General features: G+C 44.1%; 1 protein-coding gene across 1 annotated transcript; it reads right to left on the bottom strand.

Annotated features, from left to right (window-relative positions):
* Window positions 1–8,796: 8,796 nt before the first annotated feature.
* Window positions 8,797–13,314, bottom strand: LOC307076389 (nuclear receptor subfamily 2 group F member 1-B-like; the record flags this gene model as incomplete). Its single annotated transcript, XM_079737378.1, has 3 exons — window positions 8,797–9,071; window positions 11,515–12,072; window positions 12,825–13,314. The coding sequence occupies 3 exons, from the start codon at window positions 13,312–13,314 to the stop codon at window positions 8,797–8,799; spliced, it is 1,323 nt and encodes a 440-aa protein (XP_079593504.1).
* Between the last annotated feature and the right edge of the window lie 1,686 nt (window positions 13,315–15,000).

Here is a 15,000-nt window from a genome sequence, read left to right on the forward strand (position 1 = left end):
CCCAAGCCCCCTCCCCCCCCCCTCGCACTCGTCCCCCCAAACACCCTCACACCACCCCTTTTTTTGTGTCTTTCCGTGACTTTGACAATGTCCGATTTAAGAGCCCAAACAAAGAGTGAGGCGTAAAATGGTTTTGAAACGGATGAGGTAAGAATCTGAAAGGACAATTTGTAGGGCTTAACCGCTATCTAATGGTAGGTACTCGTTTAGTGGAATGATCAAAATGGCGTTGGACAGTGATGGATTTTGAAGATATTTGCACTGAGGTAGGAATACACACACACACACACACACACACACACACACACACACACACACACACACACACACACACACACACACACACACACACACACACACACACACACACACACGCGCGCGCACAGAGTGACACACACGTGCGAGGACAACTCTATTTTATTGATTGAATCGAACTGACGGACGTCCGGGATTTGGCCTCGTCAGCACCCACCCGATGAAGGTCACTCCTCTCCTCTCCTCTCCCCTCCTCTCCTCTCCTCTCCCCTCCTCTCCTCTCCTCTCCTCTCCTCTCCTCTCTTCTCCCCTTATTTCCCCCACTTCTCTGATTCTAAGAAGAAAAGTATGGTATGATAAATAACTAACCAACAGCTATCAGCTCAGCCTTACATCCCAACCAACCAGATTACAGAGCCTCATTCCCACACAACTCCCACACAACTCTCGTTCAGAGTTCACCTAGACTCTGCATAGCCTCCCCCTTACCCCCACACCCCTCTTGCGCTTATTGTATGTTGTACGGCCTGTCACTTCAAAAATAGTACTTAGCATTGTGTAGCATCTTATCCCAGCTAGCTTTGTTGCATAAAGGGAAGGGGTTAACCTAACAATTATAAGTGCTTGGCACTTGGTTCTATGAACATCCTTACTGCACCGACGGCGATATATTGTTGTTGCTCTTTCCTCTGACAAATGTACTTATTGTAAGTCGCTTTGGATAAAAGCTTCTGCTAAATGCTCTAAATGGGAATGGAAATGGAACTCCTTCCTTGATCATCTACTGTGAGCTTTATGTCCTCATCTCCACACTCAACTCCTTCCTCGGTCATCTGAGCTTCATGTCCTTTCGTAGCTCCGAGCCCCGGGAGGAGACGCTAAGTAACTGTGGGTGTTCAGGAGCATGTTAGAGGCGGGACCAGGTGGCACATGACCTCAGCGGGTCTAAGAGCCCGGACGTGTCTGAGGTGAAATGATTTATTCATCCAGCTTGCTTCCTCCTTCAGACCTCTGTTGCTCCAGCGCTGGCCTCAGCTAACCTCGAGTGCAGATCAGATGATCCTGAGCTCCACTCTTTATAGCTGTTTATCCACCACCTCGTCGCTCAGACCTTGGTTTATTCACACCAGGGCTGAGAATGATAATGCATGTTTTTAATGAGTTGTGGTGTGAGTGTACCATTGGGTTATGGTTGATATTTGGTTTAACGGTTAGCCTGACCTAGTAGGGTAGGTTTAGGTAGGTTTTGGCATTTTTATCTTGTGTTGTTTAAGGGTTAGGGTTTATATTTTAGATTGGGTTGGTTAGGGTACGGTTATTCGATTTTGTTTTAGGGTTGGGTTAGGAATTAAGGTTAGGTTTGAGTTTTATTTTTTGGTTCTAGGGTTTGGGTAAAGGTTTTGATTTGGGTAAAGGTTTTGATTTTTTTTTTTTTTTTTCGTTTTAGGGTTGCGGTTATGTTCTATAGGGATTTCTTATTTTGTTCTAGTTTTGGGGTTCAAGGTTATGTTCCAGGGATTTCTATTTTGGGTCTAGGGTTGGTGTTCAGGGTTATATGTGTAAGGTTTGTAATAATAAGGAAAACATTTTTTAATAATCGCACTCTAGAGAGCTAGAGGACACTGCTACGGGAACAACGCCAGACAGGCGGGGTGGGGGGGGAGAGAGAGCGAGGGCAAGAAGAGTTTCAGAGGAAGTTGTTGATTGGCTTCACACCACGGGAACTCTTTGTGAGAGGACGGAGATGACTTGGTTTGTATAAAATATGTTTGGCTTGACTGTGTCCCTATAGTCCCCATAGCGTCCCGACTAAAATGTCTCTAAGCTTGGAGTCACTAACCTGCCCCGTTACCATGGTTACCAGGGGAGGAGGCTCTTGTGTATAGGCCTACTCTAACTTGATCAGGCCTACTGTACTGGGTTGGAGCTACTTAAATACTATTTTTTATTTTTATTTTTACTCACACTAGCACCAAAGGTCCTACTGTGGGCGTAACCTTTCTACGTCAACCCACCAATCAGAAGTACCGCCCACTTCACTTTCTGATCACTGATTGGTTGATAATGGAGAAAGCTGCCGCCAACTACTAAGGAGAAGAGAAGTCCAGTTATTTTAAAATGGCTTTCTTTCAATTATGTAGGCCAAAAGGCCTACATAATAATATATATGTATTCATACTATATTATTAAAAGAATACAGCCTAAATTTAGTTATTAAGTTAAAGTTTGCGTCAAATAACGGAGTTAAAAGTTACTTTATGAAAGGTTATGCCACGTATTTTACTGCATTACTTTAGATTGGATTATGTTCAGTATTGGCCTGTGAGGATAGAGATCTATATGTAGCCCGCTGTAGACCTATGTGATATGTGTTATTATTAATGTTTGCTATTAATGTTTATTATTAATGTCTTATTCAAGTTGGACGCATGCTAGGCATGGTTATATATAATTGGGGAGGCTGTGATGAAGATAGTTTTGTTGGCTTCAAATTCTCATGTTTTAACTATTACGCAGCTTAGGCCTGTATGGATGATTTAGACGTAAAAAAAAAAAAATCGATTCTGTCTGATGATTTGATTATTGGTTCGATTGTGACAGGCTACCGAAAAGTTTGGCCGAGATTCGTTAGTCTGTCACCGTTAGGATTCGGTGACCTGGCTCTCCGTGGGTCCCCTGCGGCCCGCCTCTCGGTCCGCCGCCCGCTCCCCGTGACAAGTGGGGCCCCCTTGGGACCCCACCTGTCACGGGGACGGCGCGCCTCTCGGTTCCGCGGTGGCGCGCCTCACCGGGTTGGCTGAACTCCGCGTGACCTCTGCAGGGCGGCGCCCTTCTCACGCGCCACACACACAACCCACCGCGTCCCTTCTTCTTCCCGCCATGATGCGCTGAGGAAACTCCGCCCGTCTGACCGACCCGAGCCTTAGATTAAAAACACCAAACGCAGCCAACGGTAGATGATGTAGTACCATTGCAGACACTATCGATTCAGGACATACACTCACAGACACACACACACACACACACACACACACACACACACACACACACACACACACACACATACACACACACACACACACACACACACACACACACACACACATGCACGCACGCACGCACGCACACAAACACACACGCATCCACACGCACACGCACACACACACACACATAGATATACACACACACACACACACACACACACACACACACACGAACACGCATATGCACACGCACGGGTCCAGGAAGTGTCCCATGTTGAGATCCTAAAAGGCTCTATTTTATTTAGGTCTGCTCCTCTGACGTGTTGCTCCGAACCCAAACATCGCGAGAGTCTGAACTTGATCCCGGCCGACTTCTCTGCACCCTCTCGAGCACGAGGGCATCTGAGGTCAAATGTCAGAGCAGAACCGTCACCGAATATAGACAGCCAGACAGACAGACAGACAGACAGACAGACAGTGTTTACAATGATAGTGTTGACGTGATACAGATAATGTCGTTTATATTTAAATGATTTATCTTTGTGGCTGTCTTTGTCACAGTGGCTCTGTTTCCACATACCATAATAAACTACCGCAGCTTGAATGCAGTGCACGGGTTGGATTAAATCCTAGGCTTGCGTCCTGGTATAATAATGATGTTTGAAGGCTGCCAGGCCTACTAACACTTTTCATACTAATTAATAGGCTGAAGTTAAATATTTGTATGATCAATCACTTGGGCTCAAGCGAGGTTTGGAGGATCTTGAACTTTCCAAACGGATAGATTTTTTGACTTAATAGAAACATGATTTATTTTTCTCCATTGTCTGAGATTATTGTGGTCAATGCGTTGCGGTAAAGTAGTCTTTGTACTGGATTAACTTCGTATTTGTACGGCGGACACCCAAATCGAATCACCCAACTGCGCTCCTGATTGTTTCAACTCAGAGATTTGGATCAAGGAAAGCGAAGGAAACCACAAAACGTATTTCATGGTTTGATCCAAGTATTTGCTGATGTTTTTTACCGTAATTAATTAATGTATTGTTCGTCCGTGCGTCTCAATTGTGTACCGAAATAATTTCTTCAATCCTGGGCATTTCGTTTAAAAAAAAAGTTTGTATGATCTTTCAACACAATGATACATCTTTAAATTCACATTATGAATTATCAATTTAATTATTAACAGATGACAGATTAACAGATTCCTGGATATCAAACCATAGGAGTAGGAGATCAATAATGTGTTTGAATAGAGTTGATCTTGCACTGTGTTTCGCAGTGCTGAATAAACTCCCATTTAAATGGATGATTTTTATTTAGTGTTGCCTTTTAAATACAATCCAACTGTTATATTTAAAGTAGGCCTCCACACACTCTTAAAATGCTGCTTAAGCTAATGGAGGAAAAACAATGATAGTTGTGGCAAAGAACATTTTAAATGTAAACGTTTAATGCTCGGACTGCATGAGACTGTCTAAATATCTTCATCTATATATTATTATATATATCTTTAGATATATCTTTATATCTATATACCTTTATCTATATATATTGATATATATAGCTATATCTTTATATCAATATCGTATATATGTATAGGCTATATCAATATATTAATATACATATATACATATACATATATATTGATATATATATATACATATATTGAAATCTATATATATTTATAGATATTGATATGTTAATAGATATTGTTATATATTGATATTATGTGATCAGACTCTGGCCATCTTTTCAATGGGCATCATTAATATTTTATAATATAGAGATAGATAATATAGATGATATAGACAACAGAAGGGCTATCAGTTATTTATATTGTAGGCCTACATAACTTTGGTATTGTTTTACTGCAATGAGCTAAATAAGCTTCGATGTGTTAAACGATATAGGCCTTTTGTCTATATCGTTTATTGAGGCTTTTATATAGCCCATTTTTGGGTAAAAAATTGGCTCGGCTAGATGTTTTCGATCGCTTCAGTTGCCTACCTACTTGAGGTTCCGGACCATAAGGTCAAGGTATTATTCTCCAATAGAAGGAACAAAGTATGTTGGGACGAACTGTGAATGTAATGGCTTGTGTTAGGATATAGGACCAACATAATATTGTTTATTGTAATAATATATATGATTAACTAAACCTCCGTACGAACCAAAAATAATAAACAGTGCCCTTACAATTGTACACATGTTTTTAGTGGTGTTACATGGTGTTAGTTACATTTATATACAACCCCCAAAAATTATGGACATTTTGTTGTATCTAATTATGAAAGAAAAACATTTTAGAACGTTTGGTAGACCTATCATCCTCAAAAAAAAAATTGGTGTTAGAAATTATTTGAACTAAAAAGCCATTTTTAGGTAAGCATATACGTTGATTACAATGATATTAAAAAAATGAACCTATAATTCACTGGAATCGAGTTTTGAATTGTGGGCGGTTGGAATAAAGCAGAAGTAATAATTATAATTCAGTTATAATTCCGAGCCAGCGGGTTGCTCGTCGGAGGTGTTTAGTGGAATAATATTAATTTAAAATCAAACTCTTACGTTCAGTCGGTGGTGGAAGCACAGGGTTTTCCCTTATTCAACTTTTATTTTGGAATGAAGGCCTACAAATGCTTTCTTCGGAAAGGCCTGATTAGATTGAATACCTAAATATTATTATCAGCCCTAAATTGTTGTAAAACCTACATAAAACATATGGTCCTAGAATAGCCAGAGGCCTACAGGTAAAAGATTGCATACTTTTATTTTATTTTTTAAATGGAAAAACTGTAAAAAGTTGTCCTCCAGACAGCAGTGTCTCCATCACCTTCCTCTGTGTGTGAAGCAGGCCAGCGGTCAGGCGCCAAACAGCTTCAATATGGCGCTGCAGCCTCACAAGTGGGTCAGTTTATTCCCTAGTTTTGAAATGACGTGGTGAGGCTGTTACAGCCTATAGCCATGAGTCTGTAAGGCGGTTGAATTTGTTAAAACATTATTCTTTAAATACAACATTTAAGTCTAATTACATGAACCACTGTGAGCAATGACCTATTTTACCATTGTATGTATTAAATAGTAGCCCTCCTTGTTCTCTTTGATTTCACTATCTTATAAATATAATATCAGAGGTAGTTCAAGATAACATTTAAATGAATAAACTAGAAGAGTTAAATAAACTACTTTTGTTGTTGCTATAAGAGACGTTTGTCTGACATTAAAAAATAAATAAATACAATATAAAGGCAAACATTTTCGTGAAGAACTTGATACCTTGATAGTGTACGAGTGATTTCAAACCAACAGTATTTCCCTGGTCGCCGGTGACAGTACAATGGTCATCTCTCCCTATTCACAGCAGATTGACTCCGCTGAGCGTTTTGTTCACCCGCGCCAGTCTGGCGGAGTGTGCGTCCTGGGCGTGTTTACAGTGGCGCGGCGGCGGTGACAACGCGAGAGGATAAACGGTAGTGACACCACACCGAGGGGGCCCTCATTAGCTCTGTGTCCGAGCAGATAATCCAACTACTCTTCTCACGCGCTGTCGACCACGGCCTACCTGCGGAGCGGCGATGGCCACTCTTCTGTTCTACGCACCGTGGCTCGGTGGAGCTTTGACTGTGTGTGGAGCTGAAAGCACCTTTGAAACACTGTTCTGAAAATAAAGTGTGTTATTATTAATTATATTCATATTTGTTATCATTATTGGGATTATTATGAGTCGTTTTGGCCATTATAATTATTTTAATTAATAATACAGTTAAAGTGTACATGCATATTCTTACTATTCAGATCTTTGGGAAGGAGAGAATGATAAAGTATTGTCTGTTTTAGAGAATATTGAACTTACTGAATTCATCTTATGATTCAAGTGGCTCAAGACAAACCGTGTATGCATATTCTACACTTTATTTAGGCTATATTATTACGGTATTATGATATATATGCTAATGGTAGTAATGATATTAATATTAATAATAATAACAACAATAATAATATATATTATTATTATTATTTTAGTATTATTTTTTATTATTATTATTACTATTGTTATTATTATTATTATTGTTATTATTATTATATTATTCTTATTCTTATTATTGTTATTATTATTATTATTATCACAGCAGAACGTCTTGGACTAGTAGCCATAAAGGCACGTATACATGCCACCGACAATCCTAATTATGGCTCATCACATCTCGCTGGTTTAAAGTTTTCTCAGATCAGGTTTTAAAATAACGGAGACATGATGGCTAATGACGTGCCTCCGACCAATCAGGACTTTCTAGAGAATCACTCGACGGGAACTAATTAGTTTGGTTACCGCGTCTGCAAGACCTCCCTCTCTCTGTCCCCCTACCAAACATCTCTCCCTCCCTTTCTGTCTTCTATTCACAAGCCCATGCGGATTATTAACCCTTTAAAGTTGTTTCACTCTCTTTGTTGCTTTCATGTAATCCTGCGGGGCCTATATGTTCATTATTTCTCCCCGTGTATTTCACACACACACACACACACACACACACACACACACACACACACACACACACACACACACACACACACACACACACACACACACACACATACACACACACACACACACACACGTACCCTGGCACGCATGCAATTCCCCTAATTAATGTCATCTAGCCTCATAAAACGACATTTAATAAGCATAAACAAAAGAAATATGCTTTATTTATAAATCATGAGTTATAATTTCACATGGAAGATAAACCAGTATGTCTTCACAGTACGTCAGAGGTGTGGTCAAAAGGAAACAGAAACTAAATCAACACACACTCACCGACACACACCGACACCCACACCCCCCCCCCCCCCCCCCCCCCCCCCCCCCACACACACACACACACACACACACACACACACACACACACACACGAGTGCAGTCGCAGTTCTTGCGCATGCCCAGCGGCCTGGGCCCGAATTCCCGACTCGACCCCGGAGGTGAAGTGGAGCCTCAGTGGCCTCAGTGATGCTTATTGCTTCATTTATCTTGGGGGGGGGGGGAGGGTAGACCAACAACACACACAACTTCAGATAAATGGGTAGTTATGAATATTTTATGAATAGTTATCGCAAATAAAAAAAAATGCTCTTGTTCATAGAATATAACGCAAACGAACGCATGAATATGAACAATGACCACATGAGAGATGCCACAATATCGTACTGCAGTGTGACGGCTCTTGCATGCAGAGGGCGCGGTGATTAGAAATAAACCCACCAAAGAGGTCTTTCGGGGTGAGGCGAGCGGGTCGGTGCCCCTTCGTCATATTGTAGCCTATCATTAATAATTCAAAGTGCAATGTTGGAAACGATGCAATACAAAAAAAATTGAAAAACAAACGCGACACGGGGGCTATCCCTGCAGCCTCACGAGACGGAATATATAGGAGAATCGGTGTCTGAAAACAGAACAAACACTATAAATACACACATTTAAATAAATAGTATTAAGAAGGACACGTGGAGGTGGTGGGGGTCTGTCTGTGGTGTTCCTCGCAGCAGCACAGGCGGCCTACTGCAGGGACATGTAGGGCCAGCTGAAGCTGCTCCCGGACAGCAGCATGTCCCGGATCAGGGTCTCTATCGGGGTCTTCCCCACCAGCCGCACGAAGAACAGCTGCTCGATGACCGACGACGACACGGTGCGCAGCGACGGTAGCCGCAGCAGCAGCTTCCCGAAGCGCGAGGGCTGGTTGGGGTACTGGCTGCGCACGTACTCCTCCAGCGCGCACTGGGACTTCTCCTGCAGCCCGTCCACGTGCGCCGCGTCCGACAGACCACACGCGTCTACAGACGAGGGGGAGAAAGGAGGATGAAACACAAAATAATCAGACAAGACGAGACTCGTCGGTGTTTCCCAGTCGGCCCCCCCGTGGGTGATAAACACGGGTTGGGACGTCGTGGGAACAAACAGAGCAGCAAAGCTCCAGCCGTGGCAGGCAGCGGTCTAATCACTGTTTAAGAGACCCTGGGAGAGGTCTTCTGCGTCTCTGGTCTCTGCTCATGCGTGCCATCATGAGTCCAAGATGGCGCTGTTTGTGTATTCATGTCCACGTTATGGATGGGTTTTCAGTGCACGGCTTTTATTCTTTTTGTTTTAATGGAGGGCCTAATCTGATTGTCTCCACTTTGAGGGTTTGCTCTCATTGGCTTGATTAGGTCAATTCAGGTCTGTATCAAAGCGCAAGGATGAGCATTTTATTTTCATTTGCGCTTGTTAACGTTGACAACGCGCCTGAAACTACAGACGAGTTGTTTCGACACAATTTCACACAATTGGGCGCAAATATTTTTTTCGGGTAGTTGGCACCAATGCACCATGTGCAACAAGTTGACGCGAGCATTTTCTCCCATCTGCAGCCGGAGTAGAAGAGGAGGTAAGAGACGAGCTCGCGCGCCAGGGTGAAGGAACGGTCAGCTCCACCGGCGGCTGGGGCGCATGCGTATAGAACCGACAGAAATAGGCCTCTTGACAGCCTCCCAGACCAACATGACGGTATCCTTCTAAATGCACCCTAACGTCATGCCATCCTACACATACAACCACGATTTCGTCCTTTTACGCACGGTTACGTTACTGTACCATTACTGTCGCTCGTTTCACGGGGAAAACTACACATCTGTTCTTTTTTTTTTTTAAGAGGGATGCATTAAGTTGTCTACATTCAATCCGAGCGATGATATGAATATAATGGCCTGGGTTACGTAACGATACTCAAAGCCGAATGCAAAGAATGATGCTAGACAATTGGAAAAATAATTATACTAGGCATACTAAATCCGCTTCTGCTTTAGAGAAAAAAAGAAAGCCTGACCGAAAGGCTTACGGAACTGTTCGAGTTCTTAACTTGACAATAGGCATTTATTTTTAAAATATAATATATTTGGTAATAGGGTATATTTGGAGACCCATGATAAAATTTTCGTTTAATGCAGTGTCTGATAATTTTGTGTTGTGTTATTATGGAGTGTTATGGAATACCTGTAAACATAGCCTATCCATCTATATTTATGTTGGCTATGTAATTTATGAATATACATATATATGTTTATATATATATATATATATATAGTATATATATATATATAGTATATATATATATATATATATACTATATATATATATAGTATATATATATATATATATATATATATATATATATATATAAATAATTTACATATATATATTTTTTAATATGTATATAGCCTACAGCCACATAACATATGCCTACAAATAATTGATGAATAAGCTTGATAAATTGATAAATATACACATATATATATCTATATATATATATAGATATATCTATATCTATATCTATATAGATATAGATATAGATATAAAGATAGCCTAACATACGGCTAAAAACAATCTATTAATACTATGCTAGGCTACATCTTCCACGTAGCAATAAACCATTGATAGATACATCCTCTTTAAAATGTTGTAAAATCAATAAACTGGCCAGAAGGGGTATTCCATGACTAGTTCTGAGGTGAAGAGTCCTACTGTCTTGAGGTCCACTGTCTTGTTAGGACAGGTTCTAGTCCCTCTCAGGTGGGCAGTGTTAGGTGATACAGGTTCTATGTCCTCACCTGAGGTTAAGAATGTTCTTTAGGCTCTACCGCTTCTACGTGTACGTCCTCACCTTAGGTGGAACAGCGTTCCACAGCTTCTACAGCTTCTACGTCTGTGTCCTCATCTCAAGCGAAGCGCGTTCTACCGCTTCTACATCTTCTACGTCGACATCCTCACCCAAGGTTAAGTGTTTTCTTTAGCTTCTACGTCCTCTACTTCTACACCCCCACCTGAGGTGAACAGCACGATGGCCTTGATGCAGCTTCTACCAGTTCTACGTCCATATCCTCACCTGAGGCCCTCCATAGGTTATACATCTTCGCCCTTTTCTACAGCTTCTACACCGTCCACACCTACATCCTCCCCTGAGGTGAAGACTGTTCCACAGGTTCTACAGGTTCTGCATCTAGGTTCTACGTCCACGCCCTGACCTGAGGTGAACAGTGCTCTATAGGTTCAACGTCTACGCCCTCACCTGAGGTGAAGCGTGCTCTATAGGTTCAACGTCTACGCCCTCACCTGAGGTGAAGCGTGCTCTATAGGTTCAACGTCTACGCCCTCACCTGAGGTGAACAGTGCTCTATAGGTTCAACGTCTACGCCCTCACCTGAGGTGAAGCGTGCTCTATAGGTTCAACGTCTACGCCCTCACCTGAGGTGAACAGCACGATGGCCTTGATGCAGCTGTACTCGGCCGAGTCCACGTGCAGGGCCTTCAGCTTCTCCACCTGCTCCTGGAAGAGGCGGATGTGGTCCATAAAGCCCACCACGCGGTCCGCCGACATGGGCGAGGCGTGGAGGCCGGCGGCGGCCAGCAGCGGCGCCACGTGCACGGGCATGGAGCACTGCGCCGCGTTGAGCACAAACAGCTCGCTCCACGCCAGCCGCAGCAGGGCCACCTGGTCGGTGACCTGCAGGTCGGGGAAGAAGGGGATGTTGCGGGCCCACTCCACGGCGCTGAACAGCATGCGCGCCGCCAGCTCGCAGATGTTCTCGATGCCCAGGATGCCGCCGCCGCCGCCGCCGCCGCCGCCGTTGCCGTTCTGCAAACACTGGGCGCCGTAGCGCGAGGTGGGGTACGGCTCGGCGCGCAGCAGCAGGGAGATGTACCCCGAGAGGTACGAATGGTGGCACTGCAGGGGGTCGCCGTTGGTGAGCGAGAACTGCCCGTGGTACGACTGGGACGGGACCACCCGGCCTCGCTGCACCGCTGCGCACGCGCACGGAAACACAAACACACACTCTAATCTTTGGGGTTTGGGTCGCGTCCCACAGGTACGCCGATGGCATAGACGTGCAACGTGCGTGAGGCAACGTGCACCCCGACGTCACACCCGTGCGCATAGCTACGTGCGCGCTTACGCGCACGCCTACGTGTACGTCAACATCGCACATCGATGTGCATTTAGTGGGCTTGACGTCTCGCCCCCCACAGTCATGTGAAAGGGCATTTAGTGTGGCACATTTGGTCAGCATTCATTATTATAATACACACAGACACACACACACACACACACACACACACACACACACACACACACACACACACACACACACACACACACACAACACACACACACATAAACACAGATACAATCACACACACACACACACAAGATAATAACGAATATTCTTTCCTAAAGGCAATCATAATTAATAATTACTGGCTCCAATGTGTTATTATTTAGATATCGTTAAGAGCTTGCCGCTATATCTGTCCAGCCACAGAGATTGGTTGAGATGGACAGGGAGAAACCTGCCTAGTAACGGGCAGGTGTTGCTCTTTGTATTTTAATTCGACGGTTGTAGCCCTAACAGAACCAATCAGATATCATATATAACTGTAGAAATATATCCTATATCACGTTAAACATGAACCACGATATGACTGTGTTTTTTTTTCTTTGTGTGTGTGTGTGTGTGTGTGTGTGTGTGTGTGTGTGTGTGTGTGTGTGTGTGTACCTTCCCGTCGCATGCCCACTTTCAGGCACTTCTTCAGGCGGCAGTACTGGCACTGGTTCCGGTGGTGCTGGTCCACAGGACAGCTCCGCGTCACGCGGCACGTGTAGGTGAGGTTCCGGCGCACGCTGCGCTTGAAGAAGCTCTTACATCCCTCGCAGGTGAACTGTCCGTAGTGCTTGCCGCTCGACTTGTCCCCGCACACCGTGCACTCGACGTGCTGGCTCTGCTGCTGCTGCTGTTGCTGCTGCTGCTTCTCAATGGAGCCGGAGGGCGCGTGGCTGGTGGCCGCCCGGGAAGCCGGTGCGCCCCCCGGTGTGGTCGCTCGAGGAGCCGAGTTCAGCTCCAGGGAAGACGCGGCGCCAAGGTGTCCCTGGGTGAGGTCCCCGGACAGGGAGTGAGGTCCCGTCACATGGGAGACCGGGGAGGAGATGGCGCGGACCTGGCTGTCAGCGACGCTGTCCTCGCTGTTCCTCCACGTCACCATCGCCATGTCGTTTCGGACAGTTTCCAAGAACTTTACGCACCTTTTGTCTCCTAAATCCCACAATAAACGAGGTTAAACTGGCATTCAGTCAGGAGTAGAAACTCAGTCTCTCTACACCCCCGGGTCCACCAGACGCGGTCCCCACCGGCTTTGTATCAAACCCGCGACAAGCTGTGATATTTTACGCACTGTTATTGGGTAAATACGTGACTTTTGGTGCGTAGTAATAGTAATAGCGCATCAGTGGGATTATCCTCCAACGAAGCTGCCTCCAGGACGAGGAACAGAAGGCCGGGGCTGTACAATCCACGCAGTGGCAGGGGGAAGCAAAAAAAAAAAACAACAACACAAAAAAAAACACAATCCAACGGGAAATTACAAATGTTCTTAAAAAACACAATTCGGATTGTCCCTTTAACAGCCGAGTCGGAACCAACCAGATGCTGCTACAGTCTGCACACTCAAGATGGAGGCACCAGGGATCCGAAGGCCGGTCGACCTCACCGGGGCTGCTCTTCGCTGCTCCGGCCGCTGCTGACAAGTTGTGTTTTAAAGACAACGAGCAAGCGTGGATTCCTGAAGGCGGCTGACACACTGCCTGCTGCCCGCGGACCTGCGGGGACTGCGTGCCCCGACGTGACGGGAGGGACGGCTCGCTGTCGTTTCACCGGGGGGCGGCATCCATATAAGGGAGGGGGCTGTCCTTACGATGTACACACACACTCGCACACACACACACACACACACACACACACACACACACACACACACACACACACACACACACACACACACACACACACACACACACACACACAGCCCGAGCCCAACCGTGGACACACACGGAGCTTTGTGAGTTCGTTGATTGACGTCCAGTGGATTGAGATGTGAGGAGTGCTCGACCCGCGCCGACCTGGTGATTTTGGTGAATTTGTTCGATACCCTTCACGCGTCTCTCGTGTTTCTTTATGCTTTATTAACATCCTTTTTAAAAAAATGTTTATTATTTGATGAAAGCTGGAGCTGATAGATGCCGTTTAAACATATATGTTTGAGGCAAGGATAATATCAATAACAATAACGTGAATTTACGACGGCGAGTTTGCGCCCCTTGGCGGCGACGTGGAGCATGTCCGCAGATTAACAGATATAGGCTAGATAGACACGCTTTAATTTTCTACACGGGACAAAGAATTACTTCGAGCCTGACGTGATACTAGCGCTCGATCATTTTAATTTAGTTTTGTTTTATCGATTGAAAAGATGAAAGCCCAACAGAAGACTACACCTAACAAACGATTTCCAAATGTGACATTTCTCGTCTCAGTGTGTTTCACGTCAATCAGCGATTGGATAAATGTGTATATTGTGTTAATTAATTTCTTTAAATAATATAAATTCTGTAGGGCTATTCCCCTAAATTACCTATTTTGGCAATTTCTAAAATAATAAATAATTTAATAAAGCCCATGTCTATTAATTATCTTTAGAAGCAGAGCGCATTGTAGGCCTATTTGTTAATGGTAATATATTTAGTAATGATAACATGTATTTTAACAATAATTCTATAAAGGCATATCGATATCAGAGTTTATATTTCATACCCATAGACATACAGGCCTATACAGTGTAGGCCTACTCTGGTAAAACCGGCGCACGGATCTGTAGGCTGTAGTTCAACAGATCAGAGCG

The sequence above is a fragment of the Pollachius pollachius genome (assembly GCF_949987615.1).
Source record: "Pollachius pollachius genome assembly, chromosome: 5".
Lineage (NCBI taxonomy): Eukaryota > Metazoa > Chordata > Actinopteri > Gadiformes > Gadidae > Pollachius > Pollachius pollachius.